We start from the raw sequence: 25,006 nt of genomic DNA on the forward strand, positions 1-25,006 counted from the left end.
AAGTCACAAATAAATATATATGTTCATGTTCTAAAGAATTTTAGACCATACAAAGGATTCCTCAAACAAGTCACTCATATCAATAAGTCATTGACTGCTACTTATTTAAGTGAAAGCTTTATGAGTACTTACATATTATAAAATCATTTCATTTAAGTTTACTTGATTTCACAAGGTCTACTTTAGTGAAGTTTTGCACAACACCAAGGTTTAGCAGTATAAATGTAGTGTATTTTATTATTTTTTAATATTTTATTTGGAGAACCTCATACATGAACACTACATCAACATCACTTTCTCCCTCCATCTCTCTCCATATTCCACACCGCCTAATTCTTGATAGGTTCTTAATTATTGTTGTATGCACATACACACACACAGAGATACACATGTGTGTGTGCAAGCAGATGCACACATGTGCACAGAAGTATATACAACCTACTGAATCAACTCAGTTTTGTTCATATATACATGTGCCCAGGTCTGACCACTTGAGTTTGGACAACCTGTGTGGGAGCTCTAGAGAAAACTGGTTCTCCCTCTCAGCAAGCATTGGCCATTAAAAATGTGCAATTTTCCCTTACCAGGTCGGTGTAACAACTAGTGTTATTTTTATGCTGGTCTTATTTAGGCATCCAATTTCTGAGTACACTTTAGTGTAGCTTTCTCGTCATATATAGAAGATCCTTCCAACCCAACATCCAGGATTTTCCCTGAACTTTGTTTATAGTGGTTGTGATAGTGATACAGATGTATCAGTTGGGTTGGGCACCCTGCAGTCACTTATTTTATGCATGTTGAGCATCTCTTTAACAGGCTTTATCTGTTGCATGAAGAAGGTTTTGATGAAAGGTGAGAGCTACACTTAACTGAGAGCATGATGATAAATATTTAGAATGCAGTTACCAATTATATTGGCTTAGGGAAATAGCAGTAATAGGTTCTTCTCTAATGTCTATGAGTCTCCAGCCACAGGTCATAGAAGAAGTTAAAGTTACCTGGCTTATATGTACGTTACAGATATCTAACTTACAGGTACTTGGCTAAGTTACCAGACAAATGATTCCTTCTACAGACAGGCTAATGAGAGTGCTGCTGCCTGTCTCCAATATAAAGGTACCAATATTGCACCATTGGGGAATGTCTTGATGGTCCAATTACTGCACTAGTTCATGGGCTTTACAGCAGAGTAGGACTTCTTATGTCTGTCCCTTGACAGTTTGAATAGCATCTCCTGAGATTCTGAGACTAGAACCCACAGAATGGAGGGTTCCAAGTCACTAAAGCATGTTATACTGAGAGAGACCATCCAGAACCACAATAACAAAGATTTCATGTTCTCTCTTATATGAGGATCCTAACTCCGAATATTTGTGAGCGTATGAGCTGTAGTAATCACAGAAACAAGAAAAGTCAAAAGGGTGCATGGTATGTATGTTGTAGACGAGAGATCGTAGAAGGGCAGATATTATGGCACAGATACTTTTAGGGGCAATGGGGAAACTGCTGGGAAACTTCGTTTGGAGAGAGGATGGAAGAAAATGCAAAGGGAGAAGAGGACAGATGTGAGTGTATACATATGCAAATAATTTAAATGAAATTGCGCCATGTGAGCTGAAAATGGCTCCCAATAGCCATAGACTATCTAATAATAACTGCAATGATAAACAAAATGCATAATGTTGTTCAGGAGAGTCTAAGAGATTCCACAAACAATATAGACTGCTGTCATTTCTCTAGATTACCTTCTAGAACTTGAAGGTAAGACCCTGTTTCTGAAATGCCACACTCTTTAGAAATAGGTCTTTGAGGAATGAAGCTAAACAAAAGTTTGTGTGAATTTGGACTGGAGAGGGAGGGGGAGGCGGTGGGGGAAAGGGGAGGGAAATAGGGGAGGGGAGGACGTGGAAATTTTTAATAAAATTTTTAATAAATAAATAAATAAGAAAAAAAAGAAAAAATGAGGTAGGGAAGCTTTAAAAACAAGAAAATCAAACATTTACCATTTGAATATTAGGAATGCTATGAACTATTTATGAATAAATGATGTTAGATTATCAATTTGTGTGTTGGGTACCCCTTGTGTGCTAGTGCATGTAAATGTCCATGGTCTCTGTTTAGCGTTTCCATCTATCTCATTCCAGATGAATGTTTGAAACAAGGTCTCTCACTGAACCCAAACTAGCCCTTCCAGCTAGACAAACACCCATATAATTATGTGCATCCGTAAGCTTTGCCAGCATCTTAGAGGATGCTTGTTGTATGTTAATGAATTTGTGTTGTTTAGGATGCTCTAAAGATGCTCTTGTGTATTCAATTAAATTCATCCTGAAAGCATAGTATAGTAAATTTAAAGTATTTAATCTCTAATGGATAAAATTATGGGCCAAAGAACAGCACTTAAAAGTTCTAAGCAAAAATCTGCACTACACTTTATGAAAGAAATACCCTAAATCATAACCTTATCACTTTTTCCAGAACTTTTATTCTTTAGATATTGTGGAAAAAGACAAATTTTTGAAAAAGTCATAATTTAATTTCAGGTAGTCATTATTCTGCTTGTTTACTTAAAATATTTTCTGAACGTTATTAGATTTATCCATGTGTGTGAGAGTGTATGTATGTGTACACATGCCCCCTCCATGTTGCACAGATTAAGGTCAGAAAACAACCTGTAAGACTTTTCTTTCCTTCTATCTCAATCTCAAGCCATTAGGCATGGTGGCAAGGGATAATTCTATTGAATGATCTCATGGGACTGTGTTTTTAAACTGGTATTCTAAAAATACAAATATGTATTCATAAAAATGAGTATTGCAGTGAATTTATTTGAAAAGATTGGTAGGTTAATCCGAGTTATCAGGGAGAGGAAGTAAGAAAGGAATTGAACTAAGTGAAAGGTATTGTGCCAGTGTTGCGCCAAAGCTTGGAACCTGAAGATGACTAGCAGGGGGGACAGGGAGTGATGAAAGGCCTGCGGTTCAAAGAGGAAATGAAAATGCACATGGCATTAAAGGTATTGATTAATCAGGTCATAGTTCTTCCATAAAAAGACATCAATTACAGACAATTTTTAGCTTAAAGATAATATTCTTCAAATATCTTAATCTTATTTGATCTCTCTCAGAGAAGGAATCAAAAGAAAATACTTCTTATCTATGAGGTTTGTATAATTTCTTGCCGAAATTAGACGGAAAATATTCCTGAAAGGAACATTACATTGCTTCCACAATTAGGTGAATACCTAAAAATTCTAATGCATCCTATTAGTTAATAGAGCTTGATTTTACTTGACAGAATTTATTTTGGTGTTCTCTATAATTTTGGAATAGATCTCGTGATTGCTTTCATGAACATATCAGGATGTATGATGAAGTTCAATACTCTTTCAAAGAACATCTTAGCAATGGAGAAAAGAAAAAGCTTTCCAACCTTTTTATGAAAACAGCTACCATTTCTTTTTAAAAAAATATTATATTAAACATTTTTCAAAGGTCACCCTATGAATAGTAATTCAAAAATTAAAGTAAAATTTTAAATTGGTAAGAGAAGGGGTAATAAAATTTCCATTTGTTGATTCCATAGTTTTTAGCAAAAAGCAAAAATGAAGGGATGTTTCATAATTAATGATGTCTTAGAGGAATTGAGTGGCAGAAAAATTCAATAGCATCACCCTGTGGCAAGCAGTGGTTAAGGCAAATAGTTTAAGTTTATATGTCTTCATAATCACCAGCAGTTTCATAATTATCATAGTCCAGCCACATAGCTTTAACAAAATTCCCTAGATTGAGCAATTTACAAACAGCAAAAATTGATTTTTCACAGTTTTAGAGCTGAGAAATCAGAGATCCATGTGTCTACAATCTTTGGGATGGGTCTGCTTCCTCAAAGAAGTTTTTTTCTAGCTGTCTTGTGTACTGTGGACAACGTCTAATTCTCCCTCTGGCTACTTAAATGAGAGTGATAATTGCATTAATGAGTAGTTTTCCACCTGTGATCTAAGCACTCCCTGCCAAATTCCCACCTCAACATTTTGGGACTTAGTATTTCAGAGTACCAATTGAAGGGATTAATTCAGGCATTCAAAACTGAAAATTAATATTAACACCTTATGCTATTTTATACGAGGATGATATGTATAGTCTCCCAAAAAGACCTTTAACTTTATTCAATGCTGTTTATAACCTTGATATTGGAATGAAAGGCTTGTTTCAATGCGAATGCATTATTTATCTATTCCTTCCTGTAATATATGGGACAGCAGCAACTCAAAGTAGAAATTAATCTAAGTTCACAATTTCAGAGGAAACTCTTTTAAGTCTCTAGATCAATAAAGAAACAGAGAGCTTGCCATAAATGATGTGGGATGATCTCTTCAAGGACCACCAAAAGTGGTACTAACCACCTGAGTTTCTTCTCCTGCACCTCTAAGAAACAATCAATGGAATACAATAGCCTGCCAGGGGCATTTCAGACCCAAACTTAAACATTCAGGGTAGAAGAGGGACAGAACAGAATTCTGTTTTAGATATCAGTAGGTAGAGATTATTCAGTATTCTTATGTGGAAACACATTAACCATAATGACATATCTTAATAATCATTATAGCTGGTATGAGAACTGATTGTACATGGATATTGTTAATGTTGATAGAAGAACCAGAAGTCATAAAGCAGTAGTTGGCATTCATCATTCCTTGTAGACCTACTTGAAAAATAAATTCATCATGTTTTGATTTCATTAGATCCCTCCATGCACCTCAGTACCACCACTCTGCAAACCTCTTAAGGTCAGATTTTGTCACATTTCTCTTTCAACATCTCACAAAATCTATTCGTAATGGCTCACATATGAATTTAGTCACATATCTAAATTGTAAAGACTTCCTCCTTTTTTAAAATGCGCTTTTAAAATTTTTCAGAAATTTGGTACAACTCTATAAAAGTGAAGATGTCATGGAAATTCCAAAGAAGATTAAGACTCATTGGGCTGCACTGGGCTTGGAAGATACACAGCTTTTGAACTACTCAGTGCTGCTGGATTTCCCTGGGCCCTCTCCAGGCACCATCACAGTGAGCAGCACCGGCCAGTGTTTTTATCCTGATGGCCAACCTTGCAGGGAAGAAGCCAGAAAAGGCCATAGCCAAGATCTGCTCTCCTCATATGCAGCCTATTCTGCCAAAGGAACTCTCCAGGTAATTTGACCATTTGTCTCTGTCATTCTCACTGAAATGGAATTAGAAAACAGCAACTTTCATCTACATTGAACTAACTGGCAAGGTGCAGCATACAGAAGTAGCCATTAAATATTTTCCATGTAGCAATGCCAGTGATCAAGGAAGATGGGAAGAACCTGAATCTTTACTTGTCAAATATTGAAGGTGAAAACATGTTAGACAGATTTAATTCAAAAGTGTTGAAGGTGCAACTGAGTTATTCACATTTTCCTCAGCCCATATATTTCAAGAGAATCTCATTTATGGTTTTGAAGAGGCAAATTTGAATATGTTGATATGTAGAGAGAGAATAGAAATGGCAAGGATTGCATTTGCGATTGTTTATGCACATAAGCAATGAAGAGGAAAATTGATGTGATTATTCACACATTTGGGATTTGAAATGCAGCATGCCTGCATTCGTGATGGCAAATGTGTGAAGGGGAGCCAGGTGTGCGTTATTCCTCCAGCTTTCGGGGTTAGCTAGCTTCTGTGGTTCTTATGGCATTCTGGTTAAGAGCAGGCTAGGGCCGTGTGAGTGGATTAAAGCTCATGCTGTGGTTACCTGCTATTTTTCTACCCCTTATGTGATGCTTAGCTCTGTGTGAAGTTTCACTACTGTTTCACTTGTGGACCACTGTGGGAATTAAAATAACTAATCTGAGTGAATCCTGTGGAACAATCATGACACAGAGCACACACAACATGAAAATTAGAACTATTGGCATCTTTTTGTAATATGAGGGCCTGCTTGTTGCAGTTTCTGTCCTGCCCAGTTCCCACTTCTGGTAAACCCCAAAGAAATTCATACAGAGGACTCCATAATTTCTAAACTGATTGGCCCATTAGCTCAGGCTTCTTATTAACACGTATGACTTATATAGCCCATTATTAGTCCATTATTATTATCTGTGTTAGCCAATGGCTTGGTACCTTTTTCAGCAGGGCAGGTCACATCTTCCTTCTTCTGTGTCTGGGCAGAACTCTAGAAAGAGCTTCCTTCTTTCCAGAATACTCCCGTTCTCATTGACCTGCCTCTACTTCCTATCTGGTTATCCCACCTACACTTCCTGCCTGGCTACTGACCAATCAGCATTTATTTAAAATATAATTGACAGATTACAATTGTCCCATACCATTTTTGCTTTAAATAGCAGCTGTTTGGATTCATCTAAAATATAATTTTATTACACATGTTTAGTCTTTTTAAAATTGCAAATCGTCTAATTGAATACTGATGGTATTTTCCTATATTTCTATTTTTATGCATTCTTTAAGATCTTTATAGTAAACTATAAGGAAAACATGGGACATTTAAACAATTTAAACTTATCATTTACAAATACTTAAAGCAATGAGATAACCAAGTTTTGTTATATTGCAGCATACATTTTCTTTTCTTTTGGGATTGCTGAGGTATATAGTAATGCATGTGAACTAGAAGGCCATAAGACTTTCATTTTGTGTTGTTTTTCATCTTGGCTTTTAGCAGAATTATATATAACAAGTACAAACTATTGATTATATTTAATTTAATGTTCAATATATGCACTATTTTCAGCATAGAACTCATTTGATTTGATAAACCATACTTTTCTGGCATTAATGGAAACATTTTAGGTCAATGAAAATACAAGGAAGCAGTCACCATCTTTGCCTTGGTTAAGAAGCTGTAAATTTAGGGCAACGTGTGAAAAATTAATCTATTTTGTCTTAGATTCCAAACATTGACCAGAATCACATCGTATCTCTGTCCCCTTTATTCTATTTTTCCCTAGTACATGCAAATCATCTCCCTCCCCCACGAAAGAAACCCAAACCCCAAGAACAACAACAAATAATAATAGAAGTTTAGTAATTCTTTGGACTCATTTCTACCTGTCTGGTTTTCAGTTTCTCCTGGCAAATATTGATGATTTCTTAATCCTTGAGAAGTTATATTCCCTTAACGTGGTCCTCTATGATGATTACCATTAGACCATATATTTCATATACCTGACTGCAGATATCTCAGAGCTCTGTGTATATTTATCTTATAAGTGATAGGTGTTAGATACTTTTGTTGTTTCTATAATAAACTGATCTCTCCAGAATATTACATAAATAATTTATACATCAGAATTTACTTGTGACCATTTCATCATTTCAAATGTATTTAAGTTTCTAATTTTAATAAGAAAGTTTCAAAAATACTAATACCAATTATTAAAAAGGACAATTGAAGGTTAGATCATTGTAAAATGTACTCCTTTGACACATTTAGCTTTAGCTAAAAAGGTGGTTGAAAGACTAAATGCAGTTACACATGAAACAACTCTTTCTATTCAAGATTTTAATTTGTAAAAGTTAGTTGTGTGACTTAGGTGAAGACATTAAAAATAACTATTTTAATATTAATAACACAAAAATATATTACATATAGTTCATAAATAGATGCATGAAGAAAGTATGTATCTGACATGATTATGTTTTAAACTCAAATGATATGAGGAAGATGCTTAACAGTAAAACAATTCTCACTGACTCTTGTCTGTGCACACAGAACATGTGCACACTTCTTTATTCCTTACTTTCTCTTTCTTTCTTTCTTTCTTTCTTTCTTTCTTTCTTTCTTTCTTCCTTCCTTCCTTCCTTCCTTCCTTCCTTTTTTTGTATTCAGTGTTCTGCCTGCATGTATGCCTGCAGACCATTACAGATGGTTGTGAGCTACCATGTGGTTGCTGGGAATTGAACTCAAGACCTTTGGAAGAGCAAGGCAAAGGTCTTAACCACTGAGCCATCTCTCCAGCCCCTGCACATTTCTTTTTTACATGTGCATACTTTTTACATCTATGTTCTAGGGGGTTGTTATTACATTGAAATTCACATAAACATCTCTTAGGAATATGGTGATTTTGTGTATCTTTAACCATTCCCCAATTTGAGTCAATCTTGAGTGGCTGCTGTTGCTGATTCAGAAATAATTCCTTTCTTATTTTGAGTACATTCTGTGTTCATGAATTTCTATGAGGCAGAGCCATTAACAAGTTTTTAAATTATTCTATTTTCCTGCAAGTGAAGCTCCCCACAACGTTTGCTTTTGACAAGGTTATTTGCAGAGGAGTAGCTCCCCTTTACTTTGAAGAGCTGTCATGGCCATTCATCATAGGACTGTTTTGTATAAGTTTCCAATTTTTGTTTTCTGGTAACTGTCTAAAGAGCATTTGTGATATCTGATATCTACTCTGCAAACATACTTAGTGCCAGCATGATGGATTGTGTGTCTTGCAAATTCTTTGTAATTCATTGTGCATTAGAAAGGTGACATTGTTTACCCCACAATAATGACAGGTAGGTCAGTAAAAGGGTCTTAAGGGGATTGCCTTGTTAGATGCAAAATACATATTAAAATGGATATATAAATAACTTAGCATGTGTGTGTTTAGCACTAGGAAATATTAAGATGTTTATGTTTTACTAAAATAAGAATAGTAACAAGAATATCATCACAAGAATAGAAACACTGTTCATAAGGTTTTAACATAAGTAATTAATTTTGTATACAAAAACATGGCTTTTAGCTAATTGGTGCAAAATCATTTCTTTTGTCTTATTTGAAGCTTGATTGACTTAGATCAAAAGAACACAATTAATATTTAAAAGTTTTTTCTCTAGTATGTTTTACTTTTGAGGTAGGGCATTGGTTTACAGACCCAATATTTAGGGATGTGGTCTGTTTTCCTTCTGTAAAGTTTCATCTTTGCTCAGGAAGCAATTCAGATAATGTTATTTTATAAGGAAGCTTATTTACAACAACACATTGACTATGAATAAGGTACATTGTTATTGATGTATTTATTTGGTCTCTATTCCTAGACTAAGCTGAGCTAAAGAATTTATACAGTCAGCTGCACAAATGTGGAATCATTGAGTCTCCTAATCCTTTAGGACCTTGTTTATATCAGGGGGAAAATGACAGTTACATAAATGGTTGGTGTTGGGTATAAATGCCAAATCATAGTAAGGGTCTGATACTTGGAAATATTCAATTAAAAATGACACTTATTATTATTTGGAAGAAAGTAGGTATATTAAATAAAGAAGTTATGGAAATATCAAAATGCTCTTAAGATTTTGAAAATTCAGATTTATTATATTTATCTTATATGTGTGAATGTAACCTTCAATATTTATGTTTACTATGCCAAATATTAATAATTAGGAAAAATGCTTTTGAAATTATGAATAAAGAATAAAGCATATATTAACTTGATGTCTTAAGTAATGCGGAAATGAAATATTTGATTTGTGAATGAAGAGTTATCCATGGTATCAAGTTGGACATGATAAGTATGGTTTGCTGTTATGTGTAGCTCTCGTGGCACAGTAGTTTAGCACATGAAATCTGAACACAATATAAATATTTAGATGGAAAGTCTTAAAGAAAAAAATTACCACTTTTAAAAATGGCTCCCGTAACTCGTACTCTGTTTGATTTTTTTCATGGCTGGGGAATGAAAAAAGGCAGAAGTGTATATACTTGGTTTTAATTGATAAAAATTGCAGAACTCTGGAGGACAAGAACGGAAATTCATTATTTAAATATTGGGTGCATGACCTTGAAGATGAAGCTTTCACTCCACCAACATAGCAACACGGCCCCGGACAGCTCTGCAATGTTGACAAGGGTCCAGCATTTCCCTAGCCTTGTTTATTTTTTCTCTTGTTGGTTCTATATTTTGGTAACCTTTATAAGTCAAAGACAAATGAGTGAGAAAACATCTACATGAATTTTTTTCTAATTTTAAAAATTGACATTTGATGTTTTAGGCAAATATGATCTTCTGTTTCTGGTTTCAGATGATATGTTTGCTATTCAAGCGAGCTTTGCAGCAATGTAACAGATAATTTGTGATATCTTCACAACAAATGTGGGGTCTTTAGTGTTAAAACGTTTAAGTATACACATTTTAATTTGACTGCATTATATCAAAGGATTTTTGGGGGGATATGGTCTCTCTATAGAACTTTGACTGATCTCATCATCCTCTTCCTACTGAGTGTTGGAATTAAAGACATGAATCATGGTGCCCAGTCCTATTTATAATGATATTAAATATCTATTACTATCATACCATTTGATGGAAATTTTTACTATGTTTTAAAGGTTTGCTTTGATTTAAAGAATATTACTTACAAAAATTATTCCGATTTTCTTGATATTTTAACTATGTCTTAATTTATAGAAATAAGAATGTTTTGCAATAGATGGTGGTCTACACAGAAATCCACAACTGGTCGAGGTGCAGATAAGAGAATACGGGATGCTCATCCCTAAGTGGGGAATCTGTATCATATCCTTCCCGCAACTCAAGGCTTAGGAATCATTATGGACTAAGGAGCAGAAGCTTATTTGGAGCCAGAGGCAATAGCTGATCGCAAGGAAACCTGTTTTCCAGAAACAGCATAACAGTTACATAAATGAACTCACACGAGTTGTAACAACAGGACCTGTGTAGCTTCAGGTTGGACCAAATCTCAGCATGGAGAGGGAAGATAGGCACAAAGTCCCTATATGAATGAGGAGCTCTTGGCAACTGATCACTACTGTAAGATGAAAGAGTCAGTATACCTTAAAGGGTGTAACCGCTGGCAGGTTGATGAAGATCCAATGGAAGGCTACAAATCCAGGAATATGAGTAGTACAAATTGGATAAAATACACAATGAAAAAATAAAAAAAAAAGAAATAAGAATGTTCTAGCATAATGGCTTATAGTAATATCTACCTCATACCAGTAAATTCTAAAATTTGATGCTTCCAGAATTAGAGAGTTGGGCAAAAAAATGCAGCACTTTTGCTTTTCATTATTCCATACTGTGGCAGTTGCTTTTAGAAAGGAAATCATGATTTGTCCATTGCATGACCTCTCAGAAAGTCTTCTGAAAGAATTCTCAAGTCCTTCAATAGCCTTACCTTAATTAACTGAACATCATTAATTCAGTAAAGTACCTTACGGCTATTACTATGTTATTCCTTATATTCTAATATGCTACTCAAGGAGGGACTTGTCTAGAATTTAGTGACTGGATCTCACTTATATAGTGGGCCTATTTGGCTTTCCACAATACATCCTCAGGCCTTTCATATGGCACTCAACAAAGGTCATAGTAATAATGAAGAAAACTGATATGTCCATGAATCTGCACATTAGAAAAGCTGCTTTTAGAGAGAAGTGATAAACTACATGAAAGCAAAGCTTTGTAAATTATTTGCCTCTGTATCTTCAGAAACTAGACTATTGTCTGCTATGCATTTTTGAAAGAAATTATATAATTTTAAAGGTTACTTCCTTCTTTGAACTTCCATAAAACAGTTATCTCCTACTTTTTTTCTCTTATATTTCATGGTGTTGAAGTCATAATACTTGGGGTCCTGAATCAGCTGATAATATTGAATCATAAACAGGGAAAAGGGAGATATGAATAGATTCATGCTGGTGCTCAGCTCCTTTTTTTAATTTTATAGAGTCCAGAATTTCCTTCCACAGAAAATGACTCTTCCTGTACAAATTAATGTAATTAATATAATTTCCTAACCGACATGACCCATCTCCCAGGTCATTCAAGAGTATTCAAATTGACAAGTAGCATAAATCATTACTGGTAGACTGTCAATAAAAATACCTCTGACTTGGTTACTTTTATTGATTGCTTCAGATTTAGCTTTTAGATTCGCACCTTTGTGTGTGTGTTCAAGATGATCTTGCCATCTCTGAATAGATGTGACTAAAACTTGGCAAAATTTTGTGACCCTGATAGAACTGAATTTGGGGTTCAAAATATTCAATGCCAATGAGGCTAAGAGAAAGAAGCAAAAACATAAAATTTCCAAGTTCTTCTTAGTTGAATCAAATACAGAGGTGGAGATTTTATCTTCGCCCAGTCTCTTGCTGTAATTAATTCTATACTTTAATTTCTTTATGTATAAAATGAGGATAAGGCCAGGAATCTGTTCCTTTGAAATCTCAGGAAGACTTGAGAAAGTAATAATGATACAATGTTTAGGAGAATGTGACTTTCCAGGATGCTACAATAGAATTTGCTCTTAGAGAAGGGTTGTGGCAGTGCTAAATTTTTCGGTAACTGAGGAAAGGTTGAGGTGATGGTTAATTTTTTCCCTTGGTTCCTACTCATAAAAAATCTTCTCATTTCATCCCAGATTACAAAAACAAATGTCTCTCTCTTTTCCATATGAGTTGTGATACCTGCTCTCCACCATCTGCTGTGCTGTACACACACACACTCCATTCATGTGTTACCTTGTTTTGTTGCATTTTTGTACTGTGTTCTAAATAGCATAGGATGATCATAGTCACTGCATGATCGATGAAATCCAAATTACTCTTATCAGCACGCATATGTATCAACATAGATGTTTCATTACATAACCATACTATCCTGTTGTGTTGTTTTTACACCAACAAGAAAGAGAGCCCATCAGAAATCCAACCTTAATTTAAAAGAGCCTATATAGTTTTGTCATTTTTAATGGAGTATAATATAGCCATCTGGCATAAATAATTCCATCAAAAGAATTTTAAATTTCTATACCAATTAACTTTGAGATAATGCTAACTTTAATAGGAATCCAATATTTTTTTAACTAGTGTGATTATTGACTTTAAGAGAATAAAGGAGAATAGAAATTATAAAATTAGCTATCCTATTTGGAAATGGTGTTCCCTGTATTCATTTATTTTGTACATATTTGAGCTGTTTATTTAATATTTGACAGATAAATATTTTGACTGCTCTAATGTTCTTGTTTTTAATTAATGAAATAGTTAACTCATTTCTCTCTCACATTTTATTAATCAGCTACAGATTATTTTTTAAAATTTAAAATTTCTATTAATATAATCTGTGGAAATTTCATCATAAAACCCATAGGATTATCAATGTCAAAGAAATTACTGTAATAGAAAGTTACTATTTAATTGTGTTACTTCTGTTAAAATTTAGATCCAAAATTTTTTCTTCTATATTTTGTTTCTAGAAAAAGTATACACTTATCATTTACTCTTGATATATATATATATATATTTGATGATATTTTATTTTATTTCAATTAACTTATATGATACTTTACCTCGGTTTCAAGTAAAAAACCTGTCACTAATAATATATAGAGTTTTGTGCAAGCTAGAGTGCTTAAAGTACAGAGCCAAACATGACATCCCAGGTTCAATCCTTACCATTCACACTAGTAGAAAAGATAAACCAATGCCTTCAATAAGTTGTTTTACGACCTCTACATATACTTCATGACAAATGCTTGCTTATGTATAGACATACATACACACACAAAAAACACATTATCATCTTAATCATCATCATCTTCTACATATTAAGATAAATTAAAATGTTTAAAAATATATTGCTTTTTCAGTAAATTAAAAACATTCTAGAAGTTATTTTCTTTTATTCTTGTAAATTATTTTGATTGTTTCATCATTCATAAATACTATGTTTACATCATTTTAACCCCTCCTTCTCCTTCACCCCTTCACCTCTTCCCATGCTCCCCCCAATTCCCACTCAAGGTCACAACATTTCTCCTATAATTATTATTGACTTGAACACACACCCCCACTCACAGCCTACTGGGTCCTGAAGTGTTACATATATGTACAAATATTTGGAATTAGATAACATCTTGGATGGAAAAAAACTGATTGTTCCTCTCTCAGAAACCATTACTGCTTGTATTTCATCACAGAAGGGTAGGACCTTGTGAAATTTCCCCTATGGCATTAGGAGGTTCACTGGGGTCATTGTCTAGGTATTGCTTAGGCGTGTTGTTTATATTTCATGAGTGCAACATCTATAAGACGCTATCCAGTGGCAGGATTCATGAACTTTGGCTCTTAAGATCTTTCTGTTCCTCTTTTTGGATGTTTGTTTCACTTCTAACTTTATTCTCCTCATGGCATACATCTTAAGAGAATGAACATTTCAGAGACGCTATCCAGTGGCAGGATTCATGAACTTTGGCTCTTAAGATCTTTCTGTTCCTCTTTTTGGATGTTTGTTTCACTTCTAACTTTATTCTCCTCATGGCATACATCTTAAGAGAATGAACATTTCAGAGCTCATAAGAAATATCTTCTAGAACTTGGCTGTGGATTACATTGTCTGTTTTAATATCTCTTGTTGATTTCTTTTCAAATATTCCCGAAGCATTTATTTTTATATCATGTCCAATTTCCACTCAAATATTTCAATGTGTACCAATTTTGTTATCCACCTAGTAAAATGGATTATTTTTGACCTGGTAAGGTGTACTGTTGCTTTTTAGTTGTCGCTATTGTTTTAAATTCTTTGTTCCTCACTGAAAAGTACAATAAGATTCAACTCCATCTCTATTTCAGGGCATAAACTAAATAGAGTGTTTCTGATGGACTAGTGAATGACTTATCTAACAGCATATATGCATTCAGAAGATCGCTGTAGCAATGACCACACATGGACAGGAATGGCTTGCACATTATCATAGTATTGCACATGTGTATCAGAATAACTCAGGTTAATAAAATGACTCATCAAACTTGAATCTAGGAAAACTATGCTGATGGTTTTTACCTCACAGAGGAGGAGGAGGTAGAGAATTGATGACTAAACTTTATCTTCCTGTTAAAAGACGTCAACGTAAGTGATCAATTAGAGACTTAGGGTTACGACTGGATAGGTTGCCTTTGAAGATTTGTGCCACTATAGCCAATAGCATAACTGATATTATTCTCACTATAAGGTTTTGTTTTTCTTTATATTTTCTTGTCTTTTCAGGCTGATGTCATTGATGTGAGTTATGGAACTGCAGATGATTTGAAAAGGATTACAAAATTGAAAAATACAACAAATCAAATTGCACTTCTGAAATTAGGAAAATTACCACTACTCTATAAGGTTAGTACAAAGGCTCTTATTTGGTTTAGAGTAAATACATTTTTTGTGGGTTGTTTGATGAACGTGCTTTGGAAACTATGGAAAGCGTGAAAGAGTGTGCTTATGTGCATGTGCGTGTGTGTGTGAATGCATGAGAGAGAATGTTAAGTATCATTTCCAAATTAGAATAAATTAAGATCATTATGGAAAAGTTGATGTCTGTATTCTTTAAATGAGGAGATGTGCTAGTTGGGGATGGGTGAGTCTGTGAGCTCCTATTCAAGGAGCATTTCCATTAAAGGTCCACACCTAAAGCAGCTTTGGTTGCTCTTCTGATGACATATTTAAAAGTTACAATCTGTGGTCGAAACTGGCAAATTTCCAGGTGCATTCATCCTGTTAGATCAGAATCTAGCTAGTTTATACTCTTCTGTGATTAATTTTGTAAACTCTGAAACTTTAAAGTTACTGTCTGTACTCAGGAATCCAATTGAAATGCAATATTCTAAGGAGATGTAGAATTTTCATTATTTTATTTAAGTTGAAGTTTATTAACACTTATCCACTAAATGAATCTATAATTAAAGCAATTCAAACTAAAGGACTTAGCATACTCTATAGCAGGGTTGGGGCCTATTATTTAAATAATGGTCGTTGTCACTATGTCACGGGAAACCTCTTGTTCTGAATATAAATTGTACTTTTTCTTATCCAATTTTTAAGGTTTTGCTAATCCCCAGGCTTCCAAAGATATTTCCATAAAACTGTTGGGTGGTTTATTATGAAAACAAAGGGCAGACATGTGGGCACATTCCTTTAATCTCACAAATCAGGAGGAAGAATCAGGTTGATATCACTGAGTTTTAGCCTACTTGATTTATTGCATAACTCCACGCCAACCAAGTCTTCAAAGTAAGACCCTATTTTTTTAAAAAAAGAAAAAGGAGAAGAAGGAGGAGGAGGAAGAGAAGGAGGAAGAGGAGGAGGAAGAGGAGGAGGAAAAGGATGAAGAAGAGGAGGAAGAGGAGGAGAAAGGAAGGAAGGACAAGAAAGAAAGAAGGAAGAACTCTTTGTACTTTTCCTTTTCTTTCAAGGATGTATTTATATTTAAATCAATGTTAGATTATCCATAGCTGTGACATAGTTTTAAAGATGAAATAGGACAGTGAAATTATTTTGTGCTGCATAATCTTTTGAAGTCCAATAAGTACTTTAAAACAGTCATATAAAGTTACAGAAATAGGGCTCAATCAGTGTATTCTAATTAGTGAAGAAGATAAGAAATACAGTCATGGTCAAAAAATAATAAAATATTAGCAGTGGTACATACATGAAATCCAATACTAAAAATGTTTTCACATTTCTAGAGGTAAACTGAAAGGGTATTATTTTAAAATAGAAGAATGAACAGAATATAAAGAAAAAATACATAGTAAAAAGAGTATTTCATAAAATTTATTGCTATTCACATGGACCAACTAATTTGCCAACTATATGGCAAGATGGTAATAAATGAATTAAATATTTTTTAGAAAAAAAAAATAGAAGAAGGAACCAAAGTAACATAGTTGGTATGTGTGACTCTAATGTGTTCATTGTACCAACTATGAAATAGGACTTAGGTTAGTTTTAGTAATCAATGACATCTCCATGTGGACTCTTGCCTGAATCTACACATTAGATAATGCTTGTGCATCTTATAAGAGAAAATGCCTTTACAATTTCAAACCAAGAGTCTGGAGCGGTGGCTCAGCTGGTGAAGAGCACTTGCTGTTCTTACTGAGGACCAGTGATGCACCTCCCTGTCAGGTGTGGTAGTTTTTTGGTTTACCTGTGGGTAAATCCCTCTTAATTCTCAAGTCAACCAATTCTCCAGAGCATGTCTGCATCTGTTTCTTTTTTTAAAAATCTGTAGCTTAGAGTATGAACTAACAACCTATTTGGAATGGAGTAATTTTTTGATGCCATAGCTTTGGCTAGAATTTGCTTTGATTAATCTTCATGGAGTCTGAATTCTCTCAGTGGCAATATATGAATTTAGACCTTCATAAATTCTGAACTTGATAAAATGCACTCCTCTAAGGAACTTTTTAAACAAAAATACTAGACAGCATCTTATTTCTTATGGTCATTTTCACTAAATGTAGCAATAAATACATAAATACTGTGTTCTCCATGAATTGTAAAATTAAATAATTTACAACAGACAGAGTTTACACTAGGTCCTAACACAATAACCCTCACATGGAGGAGAAAATTCTATATGGAGTACATTATAAGAGAACATGTAATTTAATTAAATATGTCATTTCAGCACAGTAAAACTACACTTAAAATTTACAAATCTTATTGCTGTTCTGACAAATGGAATAGTGTAGGTCATGTTTCTATCAGTGTCATAGAGTGAAGTATTAAAATGTTTTTATTTTCATCATATCCATTTTAAGCTTAAAATGACAATTTTAAAGATTTAAGTATCCTAATGACTTTTTAGATTCCTAAAAATGAACTATTTTTTTTCTATCTGATAAGACATGTTATATAATAGGAAAAATGAAAAAAGCATATGATCCTTAATTCTGTACCTCAAAGCCAGTACATTGCTGTATGGTTCTTGATCAGTATGTGTTGTATGAAAGACTTTCATTGGGAGATACAACACACATGTCAACTCACCCCAAAACCTTGGGAGATACAACACACATGTCAACTCACTGCAAAGAAACCTACAAGAGTCCAAAATCATAACTGGAGCCAAGTCTAACTTGGAAAATAAATGAAACTGTTGTGACTGACGCATAGGCTGCTTGGCAGATCACAGATCTCCTTGGTCTGCAATTTTGTACTTCTCCTAACACCCCTGGGGGAAAGTGTGAGGAATCCTGCAGGTTCAGCATTCCTAGACATATGAAGAGTTTTATCTCACTCTGAGTCTCATGAACCTCCGCCAAACTCCTGACAGAAAGGTTCTACTCCCATGAAACTGAACACTTTGTAGCTCAGTGCCACTTAGGCTTAGAGATAGTGTGTAATGGGAGGGAGAAACAATTTTTATGTGTTGAAGCAAAACTTCCTGTTACTTAAATTGTTAATTAAATTAAATTGTTAATTAAATTTAAAACAACTAACTAATGTTCTATTAAAACATAAACATAGAAGATAAATGATGAGAATTGCTTACAAATCACCAGCAGTCTATATCAACAATTGTCAATGAAGTCTATGGTTGTCACATATTTAAGACAAGTGGAAGATCATTAGGAAATGTTCTAATTAGGTTTCTAAAAATCCTGACAAACACTGCACTTTGAAAATTCATTTCTATGAAGTATGTGTATACTATTTGTTTTTTTTGTATATTTTTGAGATCTTTATTGTTTTATTCTTCCCAGATATCATTTTTTAAAAGCCTTAGTTTAAGTAATATGAAATTGCTTTTAAAAGTAATTGAAATATCAACCTTCCCCAGCCCCAAAGCTTAGGGTGCAAGCAGAAGAGCTTTCTGCATAGAGCTTTCACCTCTATGTTCCAGCATCTTTGATGCAGGAAGGAACTCTGCATGCTATCAAAAATGAAACATAAATGTACCACATTTTCCTTATCCATTCTTTGGTAGAGGGATATTTACATTATTTCCAGTTTCTAACTATAACAAACAATGCTGTTATGAACATAGTTGATCACACCAAGAACCTAAGACTAGATAGCCTATGAACCTAAGCCAATACTAAATAATACTGATCCAAAAAAGAAAAAAAGAAAACAGAGAAAGAAAAGAAAAAAAATAGTAATAAAGAACCTTTAATGATGTTCTGCTATACTCATAGTTCAATGTCTTGTTCAATTATTATCACAGAAGCTTCCTCCTGCAGCAAATGGGAACAAATATAGAGATCCACAGCCAGACATTACGCAAAGAGTGAGAGACCTTAGAACACTTGGTACACAATAATATGGCTCCATCAAATTCCTTGCCTCAGAGATCAGGGAATCCTGAAGAAGAGGGGGCAGAAAAAATTTAAGAGCCAGATGTGATGAAGGAAACCAAGAAAAACGACCTCTAATCAATATGAGCAAACACGTATGAACTCACAGAGACTGAGGTACCATGCACAGGACCTGCGTTGGTTTCTATCAGCGCCTCTGTGTTTATATCATGACTTCCAGGTTAGTGTGCTTATGGAAATCCTGGGTGAAAGAGTGAGTGGGTCCTGATTCTTGGGCCTTCTCTTGAGCTTTTTCTTTCTGTGGGTTTTTTTTTTTTTTGACTGACTTCGATGCCATATTTTTGCTTTATCTTATTATATTTTATTTTGTTATAGTTTTAAAAATTGACTGACTAACTGACAAACCCGATGAATGAATGAATGAATGAATGAATAGATACCTAGCTACTAGGGTAATAGCTAACAACTGAACTGTCATTTATAAGTTCAGAGCTAGTTTTTTCTGTAGAGTGACATTGATTTATATCAACTACTCCAGGGCATGACTTAGGTTTAGGAATAGTTGACTAACTAATAAAAATGATATTTAAATTCAATAATTATTTTAAATGATAAAAATGTAACAAAAGAGCTACATGGTGTATTCTATCTAAACTTTAGTGCAGTAGCAGTTGCGTTTTTACAACAAGTTACTATTTAGGGAGTTATACAAACTATTAATACAACATAAAAAAATCTTCTTGAGCTTTGAAACAATCTCTACTTAATAAAATATTATTTTAATTAGTGATTGTTAACATACAACTGAATTTATTGAAGGTATACATTTTCATTAACTATTATATAACTAAAATATACACTCTGCTTATATAAAAGCTATACAGAAAGTTATATAGCCTGTGTATATTATAGTAAGAATGCAACCTTTTTGTTTGAATAATAAATATTTTAAAACAGTTTTATTGGGGCTAAAAAAATTTGCATTTCATTTGCTACATTTTCATTTTTTATTGTCTACACATAAATACTATTTTAATGTATTTTCTTTTACATTGCATTTTAGATTACACCTAGTAACCCTTTGAATATGTAAATTTCTTTTTCATTTACTTAATAATTATTTTGAAATTATGATCATCTGACTAAACTTTAGAACACAAGAACACTAATGGGTCTGATTGTTATTAGAATAATTCCACATTTTAAATAATTTAGCACTTGAAAAATCAAAGAATTAAATAGTTTCTTTAATCTACAAAACTTGGTTAGATAAATTTAGACTAACATTCATAATTAAAGAAATGATATTAGCAAACTCTTAAGAGAGATGTCAGATTTTCCATTTCCAGTTATGATTCTCGTTCTCTGTTAATTTGCTAGACTTCTACAGTTATTTAAGCTATTGACATACCGTTCAGCCTAGAACTTAAATATGTAGGCCTATAATTCTAGAAAAGAAATGTGTACTCATATGACATTTGTAATTCTCAGGGATTGATTTTATGAAATGTAGGATAGACTTTCTCATGCAAAATCAGTAATTGCATGAAGTTTAATAGAGAAGTCTTCCTGACCGACATGCCGCACTTAACCCAAACAACTGTTCCAGCATATGTCTGCCTCAGTAATAGGTCTCTAATGAATTAATAGCAGAATTATTTGATGGTATGGTAGTATGGATACTAAAATGTCTGTCACATAATTGAAAAAGTTGCTTATCTTCTGTTATAAATATAACACTTTCTGTTTTTTTTTTTGTTTGTTTGTTTTGTTTTTGGAGACAGGGTTTTTTTGTGTAGCCCTGGCTTTTAGAGAACTAACTCTGTAGACCATACAGGCCTCAACCACACAAAGCTCTGCCTGCCTCTGCCTTCAAGTGCTGGATTTAAAGACATATGCCACTTATGTCACGTGGCATAAATAGGCCAATTATATAGCCTGATTTGACTTATATTTTTGATGATACCAAACTTCAGACTCAGTGTTACATTACATCCAAACTCAAAATTTTCTTACATAAATATAGAATTTGTTAAAAATTGCACTGTTTTATCAATTAAAATAGAGTTAACCTTTTCAAAGTCAAGCAAGAATTATTATACAACTGCAAATATTTTATTACTGGGAAGCAGCCCATCAGAGATATAATGCAATATTTTACATGGAATGGCAAATTCTGCGGGTCAAATGAGCCCTCATTAACTTTCTGTGATCTCTGTAGGCAAAGTTATTCTGTATGCTTTAATAGTAAGGTTTTGTTGGTTTCAGCATTCATGGATGGATGGCTATCAGTTCTTAAACAACCCAAAGATGTAATTACAAGGAAAACTAGATGCAATCATGCTTTCAGAACATTGAAAAAAAAAAATCAAGTGTCTCAACATCTCAAAGTATTTTTTATAATATTTGGCATTATTTATTATTACTCATTCATTGGTAGAAAAGCACTTTAGATTTAAAATCAAAGAGTTTGTGAAGCATTTTAAAAAGGAAATTTTAATGGAAACCAACTGAAATTTGAATATGCACGTATTAATTTGAGTATCAATTAACTAAAAGACATACTGTTATTTATGTTTAAAACATTTCTAATGTCTTACTAAATATGTATGTGTATATTTATTTTGTATGGTTTCATGCTTTCTAAGCTCTAATTAATGATAAAAACAGGATAATACAATCTATTTTTACTTTTATTTTTATTTATTTATTTTTTTATTGAAAAAAAAATTTTCCGCCTCCTCCTCGCCTCCCATTTCCCTCCCCCTCCTCCCGCCCCTCTCCCCCTCCCCCCACTCCTCTTCTCCTCCCTCTCCAGTCCCAGGAGCAGTCAGGGTTCCCTGCCCTGTGGAAAGTCCAAGGTCCTCCCCCCTCCATCCAGATCTAGGAAGGTGAACATCCAAACTGTCTAGGCTCCCACAAAGCCAGAACCTGAAGTAGGATCAACACCCCGTGCCATTGTCCTTGGCCTCTTGTCAGCTCTCATTGTCCGCCATGTTCAGAGAGTCCGATTTTATCCCATGCTTTTTCAGTCACAGTCCAACTGGCCTTGGTGAGCTCCCAATAGATCGGCCCCACTGTCTCAGTGGGTGGGTGCACCCCTCGTGGTCCTGACTTCGTTGTTCATGTTCTCCCTCCTTCTGCTCCTCATTAGGAACTTGGGAGCTCAGTCCGGTGCTCCAGTGTGGGTCTCTGTCTCTATCTCCATTCATTGCTAGATGAAGGTTCTATGGTGATATGCAAGATATTCATCAGTATGGCTATAGGATAGGTTCATTTCAGGTTCCCTATCCCCAGGTGCCCAAGGAACTAACTGGGGACATTGCCCTGGGCATCTGGTAGCCACCCCAAGTTCCAGTCTCTTGCCAACCCTTAGGTGGCTCCCTAAACTAAGATATGAGTTTCCCTGCTCCCCTATCCAACCTTCCTATATCCCCAATCATCCCGTTTCCCCAAGTTCCCCTCATCCTCTCCTTCACATTTTTCTTTCTCCATCTCCCCTTACCCCCATCCCACCCTACCCCCAAGATTCCATTTTTTTGCCCTGCAATCTTGTCTACTTCCCATAGCCAGGAGGATAACTATATGTTTTTCCTCATGGGATGTACTCACTCATAATTGTTTTCTAGCTATGGATAGGGGGCCTCTGAGTTTACTTTTATTTTTTAATTTTTGAGGTTTTAAGATTTTTTTTTAAACTTGGCAGACTTTCTCTATTTTCCTCCCTCTAATCCTCCCAGTACCTCCTCTGGCTCCCCTCCCATCTGGATTCACTTCCTTTCTGTCTCTCATTAGCAAGCAAATGAGGTTCTAAGGTAGATTGATAACTATTAAAAATATAACAAATGATATATAATAAGATAAAACAAACTTATCATATCCAGGTTGGCCAAGAGAAACAATTAGAAGGAAAACAACCCAACAGAAGGCACAAGATGCAGAGACCACTTGTTTACACAAGTAGAAATTCCACAAAAGTACTAAATGGTATAGCCATATGTATGTGCAGAGGACCTGACGGGCCTTAAGGCACTATGAAAACTGTTTCAGTCTCGAGTTTGCATGAGCTTAATAATGTTGACGCAGAAGGCCTTTCTTTCTTATTGTCCTCCATCTCCTCTGGCTCTTACACTCTTTCCACCTCTTCTTCTGTGGAGTTCCCTGAAACTTGAAGGGGAGTATTTGATGGAGACATAGCAAGTCTGAGTGTTCCAAGGTCTCTCACTGTGCATAATATCTGGCTGTGAGCTTCTGTGTTTGCTTCCATCCACCGCGGAAGAGATGGCTAAGCATGACACTGACCTATGAGTGTAGCAGAATGTCATTAGGAATCATTTTATTGCCCTTTTAAATTTTTAGAACAGTAGTATATTTGCTTTATCTTTTAGTAAAATATTGAGAATATTATGATAATGATTGATGTTGATCATAGCTTTTCATGATTATGTTGAGAAATACTTGCTACTTCAGGTTTTTCTTTTATTGAAAGATATTTTTATGTAATTTTGTAATTATGGTTTTCCTTCCACGAACCTGCCCTCTTAGACAAGTCCACAACTTTTGTTTCTTTTTCCTTAGGGGAGAAAGAAACAAATGGAAAGGGGGAGGGTATAGATGAGTGAGGGAAGGAATATAGGGAAAAACATTTAAAACTAAAGTCTTTTTGAGGGGTTGTGTAGAAATCTCATATAGGAGAAGCTTCCTAACCTATGTACCAATCTGAGGAGGAATAAATGGAATACACAGGGAGATGGATACCCAGCTGGACATCTCTCATCACAAAATCAAGTCTCCAGTTTTGGGAATGGGTTACATTTAAAGGAACTATTGGCCAAAAGAATATCATGGCAACTCCCAAACAAGTGGGGTTGTTGCCAAGGCCATTGGTTGCTCTCCACTAACTGAGAGTAAGGCCCTAATTGCTGAGGACAACTCCCACACAACCTACTGAATATACAGAAGAAGTTCAGCTGGTGCCTACATAGAGCCTTTAACCCTACTGACTAGCTTTCATGGTACTAGAAAAATACTCTTAATATTACCAAAGGAGAAAGGTAAATTGCAACCCAGCTTCAGAGATATTTTTAAAGGTTACTTCCTTTGAAAATTGAAAAGTTCCTGTGTATAGTTGCAGCTTTTTCTAGACACATCATCTCCAATAGACATTCCCTATTTTCTCAAATACCTACATAGGGGTGGTGACTGTTGATCAAGGAATAACTCTCCAGAATCTGAATGAATGACTGCACTAACACTATTCAATCCATTAGGGGACAGCAAATCCTGCCTTGCAAACCCAGCACACTCGGGTCCTTATAGTTTTGAATTTACCTGTGTTCAAGAACATTTAGATGACTTTTCTGGGACCGTTGCAGTACTCTGATCTCAATCATCATTCTTCACAACTGAACAAATAAGTTTTCATGCTGTTTTCAAATGCTTCAGGAGGAGAAGGCTAGGAAATGAGAGAGAACTGTGAAAACATGTGTAGCTGGTTGAGAGGAACAAAGAGTGTGTGGGTGTTCATCTGTGATACCTGTGCGTCTGTTCAATTCTTTATAACTAAATTTTCTAGCTGCAGCAATTGAAGGGAAAATAAAAACAGGATTCTCAACAGGTGCCTGGAAATGAACCCAACTATCAACCCCAATTGAGCTGGTCCTACTTCAGCTGAGCTGGTCCTTCTTGCATGGGAGCTGATGGAGAGCTTTCAAGAAAAGCTCTCCATTTGGACACAGCTTCTGATTTGTGTGAAGAGTCTTTCAGTCATCTTGGCTCTTACTCAATCAGGCATACTAATCAAAGGATTGCACCTTCTAATTTAGCTCTTCAAATATCAACTTGGCTAATGGATAAAAGAGCATCTCTTGATATTCTGCCTGAAAAGTATGGTAAAAAATCAACGAACTGATTGAAT

General features: G+C 34.7%; 1 protein-coding gene across 1 annotated transcript in view; it reads left to right on the forward strand.

Moving 5' to 3' along the window:
• Positions 1-25,006, forward strand: part of Naaladl2 (N-acetylated alpha-linked acidic dipeptidase like 2) — a 701,987-nt gene that overhangs the window by 153,646 nt on the left and 523,335 nt on the right. Inside the window, exons 4-5 of the mRNA XM_057756897.1 lie at positions 4,922-5,195; positions 15,044-15,163. Coding sequence (XP_057612880.1) covers positions 4,922-5,195; positions 15,044-15,163 — 394 coding nt within the window. The remainder of the gene's footprint in view (positions 1-4,921; positions 5,196-15,043; positions 15,164-25,006) is intronic.

Source organism: Chionomys nivalis, chromosome 24 (genome assembly GCF_950005125.1).
Source record: "Chionomys nivalis chromosome 24, mChiNiv1.1, whole genome shotgun sequence".
In the NCBI taxonomy this organism is placed as follows: Eukaryota; Metazoa; Chordata; class Mammalia; order Rodentia; family Cricetidae; genus Chionomys; species Chionomys nivalis.